This window comes from Anabas testudineus, chromosome 7 (assembly GCF_900324465.2).
Source record: "Anabas testudineus chromosome 7, fAnaTes1.2, whole genome shotgun sequence".
In the NCBI taxonomy this organism is placed as follows: domain Eukaryota; kingdom Metazoa; phylum Chordata; class Actinopteri; order Anabantiformes; family Anabantidae; genus Anabas; species Anabas testudineus.
In genome coordinates, this window is record NC_046616.1 from 18,532,112 (window position 1) to 18,546,317 (window position 14,206).

General features: G+C 41.6%; 2 protein-coding genes across 4 annotated transcripts in view; one reads left to right on the plus strand and one right to left on the minus strand.

Moving 5' to 3' along the window:
• The first annotated feature begins 294 nt into the window (after positions 1–294).
• LOC113167993 (C4b-binding protein alpha chain-like) lies at positions 295–4,423 on the plus strand. Of its 2 annotated transcripts, none has more exons than XM_026369010.1 (11): positions 295–415; positions 546–743; positions 1,527–1,626; positions 1,707–1,780; positions 2,215–2,439; positions 2,549–2,743; positions 3,292–3,388; positions 3,471–3,544; positions 3,632–3,811; positions 3,913–4,098; positions 4,182–4,423. In XM_026369010.1, exons 1-11 carry the CDS (start codon positions 361–363, stop codon positions 4,226–4,228), a joined length of 1,431 nt encoding a protein of 476 aa, XP_026224795.1. In that variant the 5' UTR covers positions 295–360; the 3' UTR covers positions 4,229–4,423. The 2 variants fall into 2 exon arrangements, with proteins under 2 accessions (XP_026224795.1, XP_026224796.1); XM_026369011.1 differs by having other exon boundaries at positions 2,552–2,743.
• Positions 4,424–4,429: 6 nt separating this feature from the next.
• scube3 (signal peptide, CUB domain, EGF-like 3) overlaps positions 4,430–14,206 on the minus strand; it is a 63,193-nt gene continuing 53,416 nt past the window's right edge. For both annotated transcript variants that reach the window (XM_026369007.1, XM_026369006.1), the window contains 13 exons: positions 11,585–11,707; positions 11,331–11,447; positions 11,124–11,219; positions 10,872–10,988; positions 10,320–10,481; positions 10,005–10,208; positions 9,347–9,508; positions 9,082–9,249; positions 8,841–9,002; positions 8,560–8,757; positions 8,288–8,440; positions 7,519–7,598; positions 4,430–7,258 (listed from right to left, as the gene is read on the minus strand). In XM_026369007.1, the coding sequence (XP_026224792.1) occupies positions 7,106–7,258; positions 7,519–7,598; positions 8,288–8,440; positions 8,560–8,757; positions 8,841–9,002; positions 9,082–9,249; positions 9,347–9,508; positions 10,005–10,208; positions 10,320–10,481; positions 10,872–10,988; positions 11,124–11,219; positions 11,331–11,447; positions 11,585–11,707 (1,895 nt within the window). In that variant the 3' untranslated portion in view covers positions 4,430–7,105. The remainder of the gene's footprint in view (positions 7,259–7,518; positions 7,599–8,287; positions 8,441–8,559; positions 8,758–8,840; positions 9,003–9,081; positions 9,250–9,346; positions 9,509–10,004; positions 10,209–10,319; positions 10,482–10,871; positions 10,989–11,123; positions 11,220–11,330; positions 11,448–11,584; positions 11,708–14,206) is intronic.

Consider the following 14,206-nt stretch of genomic DNA (forward strand, 5'->3'; position numbering starts at 1 on the left):
TTGATGTGTTTTAAAGTTACAGTGAATATTTTGACCAAAAAATGTTATTTAAATGTTGGAAGATACTACGTTAATGTGTCCAGACTCAGACTGCTTGAAAGAAGGAATGTAGATTCTGTGCCCATCTCCCACACTGGAAGTGTACTTTATATATTGTCACCTACATTGTTCATTTTTGACACAAAGTCAGGTCATGACTTTAAAACATTTGATAAGACACCCAGTGGTTCTTTTCTTTCTTTGAAACAATGCCCTGTCCTGAGCTGCTCTTACTCCTCCCTCCTCTATAAATTACTTGATGTGATCCTCCTGTTGCTACTGCATCACTTGTTTTTGCACTGAACGACACAGACGACAAACATGAGGAGCGTCGGCTGGAATGTCCTGGTCTTATCCTTTGCCTTATTGGCTTCAGGTAAATTAAAACAAACAAATAATAATAATAAAAAATAATATTATTGGTAATATTAAAGGGAGTTTGGGATTTTATATTTTGACTGATGGTTGTTAATCTTATTTTAAAAAAAATAATAATAATAACATAGCTCGAGTGCCAAAGAAATGTCCGGCACCGTCTGAATATCCTCACACCAGTCTGGACAAGAAGTTCACCAGCAGACAGACGTTCAGCGATGGAGACAAGGTTTATTATAACTGCGCAGAGGACTTCACTCCATCCAGAGGCAGCAGGGCTGTGCAGTGCGTCCACGGCCAGTGGAGCAAACTGAGTCTGAAGTGCGAGAGTAAGTACGTTTCCCCCAGTTCAACAGTGCAACAGGCACAGAGACCTTCACAGGTTGCTGCTGTTGTTTCCAGCAGGTCGCAGGTTTCGGTCAGACATTGCAGAACTAATCCGGGATTTGGATTGAATTCAAGTTTCAGCAGCTCAGAAGCAGCGGTGCGTCCTCTAGTGGCCACGTGTGAAACGTGTGTTTGGTTTAATGTGCTTATTACAATTTAAAGAAAGTACAATATGCTTTAAAAAAAAAAAAAAAAAAATCTGTCTACCAGGAAATTTAGAATGAAATATAGCAGCACATGGGTTTTACTGATTTGGTGTGTCATGAATAAAACTTTTAAAAAGGTCCAGTCCACACCCTTTGTCTTCTAACTATGTGTAGATCTGGGATTGTCCCTGCAGGTGTCTTTAAAAGCCCTGACACTGACACTGACCCCCCCATGCTGGCCTCCGCTTTTAGGAAAATATGTAAATACGGAAACATTGATCCATTATGAAGGGGAGTTGTCTCGTTGTGAACTGAGGAAGAGCGGCCATTTAAAATAGATTGACATACTTTGTATTAAACACTAGTAAATAACAGCTTTTAATTTCTTACTTACACATGTTAGAATTTAAATAACATTTCTGAAGCACAGCAGTCACCTCCCCATAAAAACTCCACCACAGTTTAACATATCAAATATTTTATGTGTCTCACAAAACAGTGGAAAATCCTCTGTGTTTGTTGTGACTTCTTAAATTTCACCATAGTTTCCTGTTGTGACCATAATCTGATGTCTTCCAGAGAGATCATGTGGCAACGCTGGGGATCTGCCTAATGGCCAGTTCATTTACGAAGGCAATTCATTAATTGGGGAAAAGGTCTATGCTGTATGCAATGAGGGGTAAGTTGTGCCTAACGAGGCTCAAGTAACACAAAGAACAAGAGTGGGAACTTGTGTTTGACTTGTGTTCATGTTAACAGATACACGCTGAAAGGACTGAACTATATGATATGCAAGAAATCTGTCTGGACTGGGGATTTCCCAACTTGTGAAGGTGGGTTCTCTCGTAAAGCCGTTCATATTCTGTTCACTGTGATTGGTCTAGCCCTGAGAAGTGATATTAAGGTGAGCAGGGTTGTGTAATGCTGAAACTACTACTACTACTACTACTCCTAGGATGTGACACACACTGAAGGTATTTTGTTTAATCCCTGAATCAATTTCAGCATATTTTCCAATATGTAGGTGACGTAGTGCATGGTTCAGTATAAAGTCAGATAAATAAAATAAGAAAGTCACGTTTTTCCATTCTGCTTCATACTTCAAAGACCACTACATTTACTTAGAAATATTTTATATTCTTTATTTAACAAAGACAGCTAATAGTTAATTAGCTAGCTGATCCTATATATTCAAAACATATGAGCTTATATTATTTGATTAAATAGTTAAATCCCTGTTAATGAGTGAGATCTATTTTCTCATCAGAGGGAGAGACCACCTGCTCCACTCCTGCGGTGGCCAACTCTGTGACCAGTGGCGGAAATGTTTCCGTTTACCGGGTGGGAGACAATGTGACCGTCACCTGCGGTCAGGGGTTCCAGCTGGATGGAGCAAAGCAGATCACTTGTGGTTCTGATGGCAAGTGGCAGCCTGACCCCCCTCGCTGCCTGCCCTCACCTGAGAAAACTACAGAGATGTTGGACAGTCCTGGTACGTTTCGATTTGTGCTGGTTAGATATGTAGCTGATTGTCACCATGTCAGTAAAACTAGGCCTTTAAAAGTTTGTGTATGTAATCAGACACTTGTCTCTCCATCCAGCAGGTGCGTGCGGCGTGCCTCCAGCAGACCACAACCCCAACATGAACCTCGCTGACAAGTACATCACAATGAGAACCTTTGCTTCTGGTGACAGAGTTCAGTATGTGTGTGATGTGGGATACGTTTCAGCAGGCGGCAGAAGGTCCCGCACGTGCAAAGATGGAACGTGGACACGACTGCCTCTGAAATGTGAACGTAAGAACTGGTGTATTTCTTTACACTCAAGTCTTTGTGTGAAGCTGTCTAAGTGCTTATTGCACAGTAGAGCTGCAGGACGATCTGGAATCGTTTATACATGTCTGCTTTGCCTTTTAATCTGTTTTCCAGAGAATGCTGTAGTGCATGTTTACCTTGCTCCACTGTTTTGTCTTTTTAACTTAAGGACACTTGCATGTCAGGGCTTAAAGGTTGAATACAGCTCATCAGTCAGTGTGGAAATCATATCTGCTCAGCTGCATGGTATGGAGAGGAGAACCTTAAATACAAACTGATGTCTCAGCTGCAGGCATCTCAGCTGGGATTGGGAGGCTGCCTATTATAATGACCTAACTTCTAATCTGTGGTCAAAAAAAAAGTAAACCATGTTCATTTCTTAAGTGAAATTAATATAGAATAATAAAAACATCAGTATGAATAGAGGCTTTTTGTTGTTGTTGCTCGCCACTGCTGACAAGCACTGAATTTTACAAAGTCATAATGTCTGGTTGGTCAAATTCCTAACTTTGCTTTTTCATCCCCAAAAGGAAAGTTGTGTGGTTCAGCAGGAGAGATTCTGAATGGGCAGTTTATGTATACTGGAGTACAGTTTGGAGACAAGGCCACAGCTGTCTGTGATGAAGGGTAAGCAAAAACGGAAAAAGAAAATCCTGACTCTATGCTGTTTGTTATGTTTTATTTTGACATACATGTGACCTGTCACCAGGTATGTTCTTGTAGGGCAGGGAACCAGAAACTGCATGGTTGACGGCTGGGATGGACGTGTTCCTGAATGCGAAGGTGCACTGAACTACAAACATTTAGCTAGGTGGTTTTTCATAACCCTCACTCTGTATAGTCAATTTAAACCCACTGTATCTCCCCCAGATGTGGTGTGTGGAGAGCCTCCCAAAGTGCCAAATGCAGTGATAGAAGGCCTTCACGAGCTACCGTACACATACAGGACTGCGGTTCGCTACCGGTGTCTTGACGGAACCATTATTGGAAAAAGGGAGATATGGTGTACTAAAGATGGGACATGGAGCGCACCTCCTCCTCAATGCACAGGTCCTCAATGCTATTAAGGACCCAGGTCCTAGATGCTATAAGTGAAACAGCAATCCCAAAATTAAAGAAATGTTTTCTTTTCTCTTTTTTTCCCCTCACAGAAGCTGCATGTCCATCTCCAAATGTGGCCAACGGCTTCTGGAGGGGCCCTAGAAATGGCAAGTTTCAGTTCAGGGACACTGTATCAGTGGAGTGTCGCCAAGGGTACGTCCTGACTGGTCCACGCACGATTACTTGTGGAATCTATGGCCAGTGGCTCCCTGAACTCCCTAAGTGCAGAACAAGACGTAAGTAAATAACTCTTGGCTGTATATGAACAATTATAGTTTTACTTGAACTGGATTTTACAATATGTTTCCCCTCCCTTTAGCACATCACGTCTGGAGGAACCCGTACACTGGTCGAAACCGTTCTTAATTCACCTTGATTAAACCATTCAACAGCAGCGAGTGGTGGGAGGTTGAAACTAAGGTTCTCTTAAGCTAAACTAACAATGTGCTCCTCCTAAAAATCATTATTCTTTAAATTCTTAATAATGCAGTAATAATATATTTTCTTATTTGCACAAATCTTTTATAACCTCATTATACAGACATTAAAGTTTGTTTGAAGTGAAGCTGAAGTACAGTATGTTTATTTTGATAAGTGTTTGGGGCAGCAACAAGTACAAACTTGTTTCATTCACCTCTGTACATATTTTTTTTTTTACAGTTGATAATGGTATGTGTCTCATCTCTATAAACTAAACTGTGAGTGAGCATTTCATGAACAAACAAGCTACAAGAAAAATAAGAACACCAATTCCATTCATTTAAAAAGACAATACAAAATCCAGACATTTTTCTTTACATGAGCAATAACAATTCAAGTGCAAATATCATTATCAACTCTATGATACATCATAGCAAACTCTCATTAAAAGGCAACAAATAAAAAAAAAAAACTGAAAAGAAAACAAAAAAATAAAACCCTATGTTGCAGGAAAGAAGCAGACTCTAATAAGAGGGGGAGTTTTGGTGAATGAGGACATGTGGGCCGTAGGACGCTGCGTGATGGTGTCTACATGGTTAGAAATGTAAATGATCTGTCTGAAGTTAGTGTTAAGTGACATCAGTTCTTCATGCTTTGGCCCAGCGCTGCCCTCATGTTTGACAATGTGGTCAAATTCCCTTTGTCGTCCTGCAGTTCAGGTACTTTGATACTTGTAATTGATGAATTGTACCTTCCCCTTATTTTTTAAATGTATTTAGTTACATGAGTGGGGACGTCTTTCCCCGAAACAGTCATTTCATACTGGTAATCACACTGACTCGTTTTAATATCTTTCTGGTTGGGTGGTGGCCACGACTTGCTTTAAAGCATTAGCCCCAGCAATTGTGGGAAATGCACTCATTCGCTTTCTTGCCAAGTCTCTCTTGTCATCACTGTGAGGTCACTCCATCCAGTCAGAAAAAACAACTTTTACACTTGGGATTTTGTACTTGGACACAAAGTCATATTTACGGCACACACACACACACACACACACACACACACACACACAGAGTGGTATCAATCTTCTTTTCAAGTCTTGGCAAGAAAGCGAACGAGCGTATTTTCCATCAGAACTCTATTTTTGACTTTTTGGCAGATCCTCACAATAAGCAAAGAGTTAGTCTTCCTAAGTTTTAAATAATTTACCCTGTTTTGGTTGTTTTTTTTTTTTAATCTATGCGTTTTTACATATCACAAACTCACATTTTCTTTTAATTACATTCTAACAGACTTAATATTTTTCAGTAACAGAGGAGCCTTTAGTGACTGAAATATTTGTTATAATGAATCCAGAACACATTTCACAAGCTCGGTTACGGGTCACGGTAGGGTGTAGCCAAAATTAGGGTGTGAATTTTCATTCATTGCACTTTGTACTACAAAAAAAAAAAAAAAAAAAAAAAAGTAGGGTGACAGGTTTGGAGTCTAGTGCACAAAACATGACCTGCCCTTGTTGGGTGGATTTGGAAAAACTGTGTTCATGGAACAAGATGTAAGTGGGGTGTGGTGGGGGTGGGGTGAACAGGGCTGTTTTTGGATTTGAGATGAGTGAAACATCTGGGGCACAAAAAGTTTTTTTTTTTTGTTTTTTGTTTTTTGTGAGTGGAGGATCCAAAAGCAAATCAGGATTAAAGAATCCACGCCTTGTCTAACTTATTTCCATTATTTACAAGAGTGAAATAAAAACATGACAAAACTGGTGGTCACACAGACGAGCAATGTGAGTTTATCACCTCAACCTAAAGGACTTCTGAGCTTCTTTTTGTTTACACCTATAGACTGTTTGTGTGTCGAGTACATAAGAAAGACAATATGAGAATGAAGAATTAAAGTGACCTTTTATAAGAAGCAGCAAACATCATGTCCCTCAGAGACATTTATCTCTCTCTCTCTCTCTCGCTGTTCCACTAAACAGCATGTTATCTCGTTCCTGTTGCTCTCGATTATTAGTTTGTTATTCATCTCCCAAATGTCCACTGTGTTCCTGGAATGATAAACCACCTCCTAGTTGCTTTATGAGTTGAGAAAGAGCAAGAGAAATGAGCTGAAGATTGAAAAAATGCCAGTAAAATCTAGACAGATGGAACGAAACGTAGATAAACTGTTTTAACAGTAAAAAAAAAAAAAAAAAAAAAAAAAAAAATCAAAAAAATTTGGAAGCTGCTCTAAGAGCTCAAATATAGTAAGGCTTCGAATGACGTGGAACGCAGCTGGCACATGAATTTAACAACTGCTCCTTCTCAAGGACAGCACACAGATATTGAAGATGGAACCAGGGTTACACAACACTTACACAACACATACAGTCATACTTAATGGTAGGAGTTAGGGCTGGGACTCAGACCGCTCATTTAAGCAAATACAATGACAAGCTCCATCAAGCTCAAGCCACACACAAAACGTCACTCCTACTGTCTGAAATAGGCATTGTTTTTGTGGTTTCATTGCACAACACAATAGAAACCAAACCCACTCACATACTCTACATCCCCACTAAATGTTTAAGCCCAGGACTGCAGACCAGCACTGAATAGAACCTGAAACAAAAACCTTAAAACACAATTCATGTTCAGTATTTCTCAGGCCTGCATAGTATTTATTGTCAAAGCCTACGTGAAAATAAGAGAGGGTAAACTTAGTATGTCTTGTGTCTTTTTTTTTTTAAGCCCTGTGAGATTTGCGGATGCGGCCTGTAAGGTGGAGGGGGGGGGGGATGTCGGGGAGGGTGGCGATCCGGTGCGTCGGCAGCTGTGCGGTCTTTTACTTGTATGGTCGCAGAAAAGCTGAGACTTTGCTGCTTATGAGACGTATGAAGGAGCGAGGAAGCATCTCGTTGGACTCCCGAGTGGTGTATTTAAAGTAGTTGTTTGGGTGAGCCAGCACATCAAAAAGAGTCTTAATCAGTTTTTTATCCTGTAGGGAAGAGCAAACAGCCGTCACCTCTCCGCTGAGACACGTCTTTAAATCACTGTATTAATTACATTTATCAACCTGTTGCACAATGCAAGAAAAAACATCTGAGTGTGCGTGATGACGGCATTATTAAATATCTTCAACATTAATGTACCGTCTGACTCATAAGACAATTATTATGTTAGCAACTGCTTTGTTTAGTATGTGTTGGTCTCTTCTGTACCAACAAGACGTTCAGACAGTATGAATAAGTAACCAACCTTGAGGATTTCTTGATGGTTTTCCGAGGCGTAAAGTCTTCCGTCTCTCACTATGTCCTCTACCAGCTGCTCGTAGTCCTCTGAATTCGTAAACACAGTAATAATTAGTCATCAGAAAAGGAAAAAACAACATTTCGAAACAGGCTTAGATGGTGAAACGATATAATACTCGGGTGTGTAAAAACAGAAGATGAATAAATAACTGATGCCTATATTGAGAAACGTCTTTTGATCCAGTTTACTGTCACTTAATAGGACATTTAAGGACAACAGCTGTAGAATAACATCCTCACTTCCTCCTGCCTTGAGAAACCCAGGTTGTTTTTTAAAAAAAACATTCATCTCTGAGATTTCTGTTTCAGTGCTAATGAAAATAATCTTCAGTTGTAGTAATATTTAGCAGCAATATCTTTTTCTTCAATGTAATGGTTATAATAGGGAGTTGGAGCACCTGGAGTGTGAAGAGTGTGTTTATGTAGTGACCTTTTCTGGAGCTTATGAACACATCTTGTAGTCAACTAGCTTTTCCAGAGCTCTGAAGCTCTCCGAAGAAAAGGTTTTTAGTGTTTTTCCTTTGTTTGTTTTTTGTTTTTACGTAAATGTAAATGGTGCATGTCAAATAGCCAGATCACTCAGTAAGGTCAGTTACACAGCAGTATAGTCTACATTAGCAACCATAAGCTACTAGTCAGACCACACCAGGTGTGTAATTTATGTAAACAGCTGATAGTAGAAACCAGCTGGTGTGATAAATGAACATGCCACATACCATCATAAGTAACGTAGGGGATCTGAAAGCCCCTGGCACTGTTGGCCTCATTGGACTTGAAATTGATCCAGAGACGTCTGGAGCGAGCGGTGAAGGCGATAGGCCGCTCGTACGTCTGACACGTCTCATAGGTGGTGATGGATGTAGCTGACCCTTGCAGGGGCACAGGAAGGACAATGTTGACTGGGTTTTTCTTGCGAACCTCACATGTGTTTGTGTGTATAAAAAAAATAAATACCAAAGAAACAAAAAACGGAAATAGCAGCACTCACAATTCTTCCTCATAACCAAAACATCCCCACACTCATCCTCTGAGGGCAGGAAAATCTCTGGCACCACGATTAGGATCTTGCGCTTGCTGGGTGGGTTGATGTTCCAAATACACTCCACGTTAGCGGGGTAATTACCGGGATAGTTAGGTGACTCAATGTAACCCATGAACTCACCCATCTCTCCACCACATTGCCTGTCTAGACACACAGAAACAAACAAATCAGATTCCAGCTTGTGTTTAAGAAATCGGAAAACACAAAACAGCCATTTTCATACTCACTCTTGCATTGTGAGACACTTGTGGCACCATCAAAGTCAGTGGTGGTGTTCCCAGGGCATGAAATACAATAGTTCTGTCTAAACTCTGTCTGATATGTCCCCACTGGGCAGCGGATACACCGGTGTACTGTTGTGTTGTAGTAATGGCCTGGAGAGCACTGAACTACAAATCAAAGCGACGCATTAGTGAGAAAGCTTTTGAACATACTTCAAGTATATTTTGAAAAGAATATGAAGCTGACCTTTGACTTCACAGTCATGGAAGGAACTTGCACCTTCCCGCTTCGTGCTCAGTCCTCCACCACAGGGAAAGCACAGGGTGCGTCCCAAATCCGGCTGGTAGGTGCCCTGTGGGCACATCTGACAAGGTTTGAACCCGTCGCTTGAGAAAGACCCTGTTGGACACTGGCCTGAATGTGATTTGTAGGACACAGAGAGGAGTTTTACTAAGAGCACCAGTGCTTTACTGGACCACAAATGCATGTTGTCTGCTGTAGGCTACTCTACCTGCACAGGAGGAGATGTTTCTCGCCCCCACAGGCCCGTGGCCATCACTGCCAGGGCAGAGGTCGCAGGCCAGCTGCCCCTCTTTCTCCTGGAAAGTGCCAGGTGGACATGGGACACAGCGCTCCTGCTCACCATGGTAGTACGACCCAGACAAGCATCTGACTGAGAGAATATCCACAGTGCTCCAATCACAGATGACACAGTTCACTGTTATCAGTTTCAATCACTAGTTTTCTGGTCAATGCACCTGAACAGGTGACTCTGTGTCCACTTCATCACATACACCTGTGCAATTTAATGCAATCCAAATATAGCTCAGACTTAACATCTATCTTCACGAAGCTCATTATGATTCGATTACATGTTCATAGCTGCAGCGGTTTGAGATATGTTCTCATTTGCATTCACACCAGGGTGACAGAGTATTAAAAAGGCCTCTGATCATGATGAGGTCCTGTGCAGCACTAACACTGTCACTTCAGTGGGAGTGTACTTTATGGCAGAACAACTAATCTGGATTGCTGCAGACTATATTGGTTTTCCTCATAATGTGGACACTGAGGGTCTACAATGGTTTCTATGGTTTCCAAATCTAATGTATGTAACCACACAGTAAAACAGCTGATCTCACACTCCTGATCCTGATCTCCAGTCTTACCACATCGGCCATTGTCCCTCTCCCAGCCTGGACCACAGTTCTCCTGAATGGGAGCAACCTGGGGAAGTTTTTGGGCAACCTCATATTCCAAACCAGCAACTCTGATCAGGAAGCGCTCCTGGTTGATGGACTTCTTCAGAGCCTTGATATACGTCTTGACTTGTTTCTCCATACGCTGTCTCAAACAGCTGAGATTACAACTTCCTGGGTATACGTCAACAAATCAAAGAAATCATTAAAACATAATTATGGCTCCAAGTGTTAATGAAACATATACTGTAGGGTGTACTATACATGCACAACGACATGACTGACCTGTAGTGTCTCCAGGTTTGACTTCAGCCTCCAGCTCCAAAGTGATGCGCGTCACCTCTTTGTTAGAGGGGTTACGTGCACGTCGCCCTTTAGCTTTCTTGGAGGAGTCACATTTGAGGTTGACAAATGTCACCAGGCAGTTGCTGCAGGGCTGTCCACCACCTAAGGTTACATTATATCACACTGTTTGTGAGGCAATATGGTATAGGATATCATTAAAAGAGTTAAGAGTTACAGTGTCCTGGTTAAAGGGTAGCAGACAAATCGTTGCTGGCTATTTTTGGTCCTGACTGATGAGCTGAAAAACAAAAAACTAATTAATTGTTTCATTTTGATTACTTTGCTAATTAGTTTCTTCATTATTCAACTAATCAGTTTGTTCATAAATAGTCTCACTGTCTGTAATGTTGCCAGAACCAAAAGGCTCGTTAAGTCAACTAAATGAAATAAAGCTGCAGATACATTATCTGCTGATCATCTGGATGTTTCCACTCTACATCACATTTCTACACATTAATCAACAGGTGCACACACACACACAAAAAGACTGACCTGGTCCTAGTGTCCGTCCCCTGTCCTCAGTTCGGCCACTCAATTTAGGGTGCAGGTGGCATTTAGCGTTTTTAATCTTAAAAGAAGCCGTCTGCTTCACTGGAGGGGCCAAAGTCTCTACAGACAAACACAGCAGCAGTCGGTAGGAGCACACCGAACACCTCACATGTGTGTGTGTAGCAACGATTGACATATTGTTTTAATAATGTGCCTGAAAAGCGTTTTATTATAAGAATCAAGACAGCAGCGAACCTATGCAGCTCTGACTGCTGCTGGAGTTGAGCCGGGCAGGAGACTTCCCTCTGAGGATGGGGATCCCACAACTGACTGAGTAGCTGTTGTCAGACTCTGCAAAAGGTCACAAGTAAACAAAACAGGTGTGAAAATGTTTTTTAACTTTGAGTTTAAGGGGCTGATGTGCATTGTTTTAAGAGTGTAGTCTCGTTGGGAGGAACATACCTGCTAGATAGTGGGCCTTAGAGGCACAGGTGAGGGAGCAGCTCTCTTTCTTGCCAGTCTTGCTACAGGTCAGAGTAGCCTTTGGAGCGACAAGTCCAATAGGACATTTCACTAGCTCTGAGAGAAAATAAAAGCCACACTGAATCACATACTGTTGACAATAGAGAAATCACAGGTAGACCTATGTGAGGGTGATGATGTGCTTTGAGTGTATGTTCATGAATTAACCACAGGGGGGCAGTGCTGCTACATACCAATACAGTCTTTTTTGTTCCAGTGCAGCTTGTAGCCTGGTGGACAGGTACACTCGTAGCTTCCCAGAGTGTTTATGCAGCCATATTTGCACCCCCCACGATTTATACTGCATTCATCGATGTCTGTGAAGACATATGTTAGCATGTAGACATTTTAAGGAAATATGCAGCACTGAAATAACTCATTTAAACCTCTAACAAGGATAAAATATTTTTTTACATGAGAGAAGAAAAGGCTTTTCACTGGCAAAGAGGACATCAGAAACATTGAGAAACAAAGTGGTCAGTCCGAAACAATCTGGAGCCAATTTTGTTGAATAAAATGAAAAGAGAAACAGACTCATTAAGAAACAGTACAGCTGTGAATGACGAGTTGCTGTAAGGGCAGTCCAGTTCATCCTGTCAGAGTCAAATTCTGGGAAGATTAATGTGTTTGCATGTAAACAGAAGTGATTCCTCCTTCTGATGTCGCCGCGTTCAATTTCATGGTCAAAACGTCTCTGCTCTTCAGTGAGGACGACTTGCGGTGAGCAGTAAATTCCACCATCACCTTTTCAAACAAATGCTAAGTTCAACCACTCAAAGGCACCCGGGATCCAGAGTAAGCTGGCTACAATTGACGCCAGACAGAAAATTAGCTCAGAGCTGAGGATCTGGCGGGCCGGTGGTGGAGACACCGTCAAAGAGACGGACATGATGGCAGTGATTGATGATCTGGCTTGCTGATATGAAATGCTCTTCCTTGTCTCATTCAATTATTCACCCTGAATAAAAACAGTGTGCGTGCCGCTGCGCTCCCAGAAGAAGATGATGACTTCATCAAGAGCGCTGTGCTGATGTGTAGCCAGAGCTGCCTGGAAATGTTGTGAGAGATGCGCTGCTTATCCCCCCGCATCAAAGCACTCAATTTAAAGGACAAAGAACTCTAATCAGAATCTGATGGAAGCAGAGCTCATCTGCCAGCAACTGTTGTTTTGTCTCTTTTGTTCCACCCATACTTGAAATGTAACCAAATAGATGCATTTTGACCTTTCCTTAGATCATTTTAGTCTTTTTCTTTGAAAACGGAGCCTAGAAGCACCAAGAAAGAAAAGGACGCAAACACACACACACACACACACACACACACACACACACACACACACACACACAAACAAAAAAAACAACAATTTGACATTTAGACTCAACCAATGCTCGTGTCACGAAAAGCGATTTTGGAATGAGTCGAGGAGTTCATGGAAATGTCACCGTCTTTAAATTTTAATCAGTTATGTGTGTTTGCATCAATGTCAGAAACTCCCAGTCCAAACAACATCATAATGTGAGTTTTAAAGTGGAGAGTTTTCACATGGGGGAAGTTCGGACTCTATATCTTATAATCCCAATTCACTTTTTTTAATTCAGATATCAAACTCTGTGTGTGTGTGTGTGTGTGTGTGTCTGTGTAAGGCTTAGATCTCTTCCTTTTCTTAGATTTGTTTTCGATACATTTGTCGGTAAAGAGCATTTCTGTTGGGGTCAATGCAAGCTGGATCAAATGAGGTAAAAAAAACTAAGTATTTAGTCACAACTGCACTGTTTTCTTACCAGATAAGCAAAAAATGAGTGGATTGTTTTGCTAACTGAGAGGGAGAATGGCTGGATATACTCTCACTTGGGAGGAATGTTGACAGGCCTAGGCACAATGCTTGACAGCGGGTCACTGACCTAATTAGGTTTGTTTAGGGTGAGTCTATTGTTAAACACTGAGCACAGCTTTCTGGGTTGTGTGGCAGCTATATTTCGGTTGATAAACCACATAGGGAATAACATAACCTTGGTTATGGCAGGGAGTGAGGAAAGTACAACATAGAGTGCCATAAATCTCGGGGGTTATCTAACAGTTCCGACAACGTCGATGAAAAGCGAGGGGGGGGGGGATCATTCATCACCGGCTCTCTCAACAATGGTATAGAGAGTCATTTACTCCTGACCATCGTCTCTTCTTTGCGGCTCAGCGTAGCCTGATCACAGTCCATCATGTGTATAAAAAGCTTTACAAATCCAATTCGGCTGCTTTTAGTCCCTTTTAGAGCTGGCAGCTGATAAAACTGCAGATGAGTGGACTGGATCCCATGAACTTGTTAGTTTAGAAGAAGAAACAACATTTACAGCTAGGAAATTTAACAGATTGCATCAAACTATAAAAGCACTTTCATAACGAGAAACTATTTTTAAAAAGGCGTGTTTAAGTACATTAGATTGCACAGACTGAACATAGATTCAGGCAGGAAACCAACAAAGGTCTTCCTTAGGGCATGTCAGTTTTTATTTTTGAAGTCTAACTACTGCAGTGCTGTGATCACATACAGTACTTGTACACATTACTGCTCTCTGGGCTCGCTGACATTCCTCCTTCTACATTCTGTTGCAACATTCCTGATCAGTAAACCTGTCAAACTACAAACACAAAAACACACAACACATCACTGCAAATCTGTGTATTTCGAGTGCATATGCTTTCCTCGCTCTGTCTGTTTCACAACCACCGCGAGGCCCCGAAGCGCTGGAGACAGCAGCAGATTCTAACTGGTGATACACACTCCATCAAAGGGCTGCCGCAACACCCTGATGTGCTCTGGC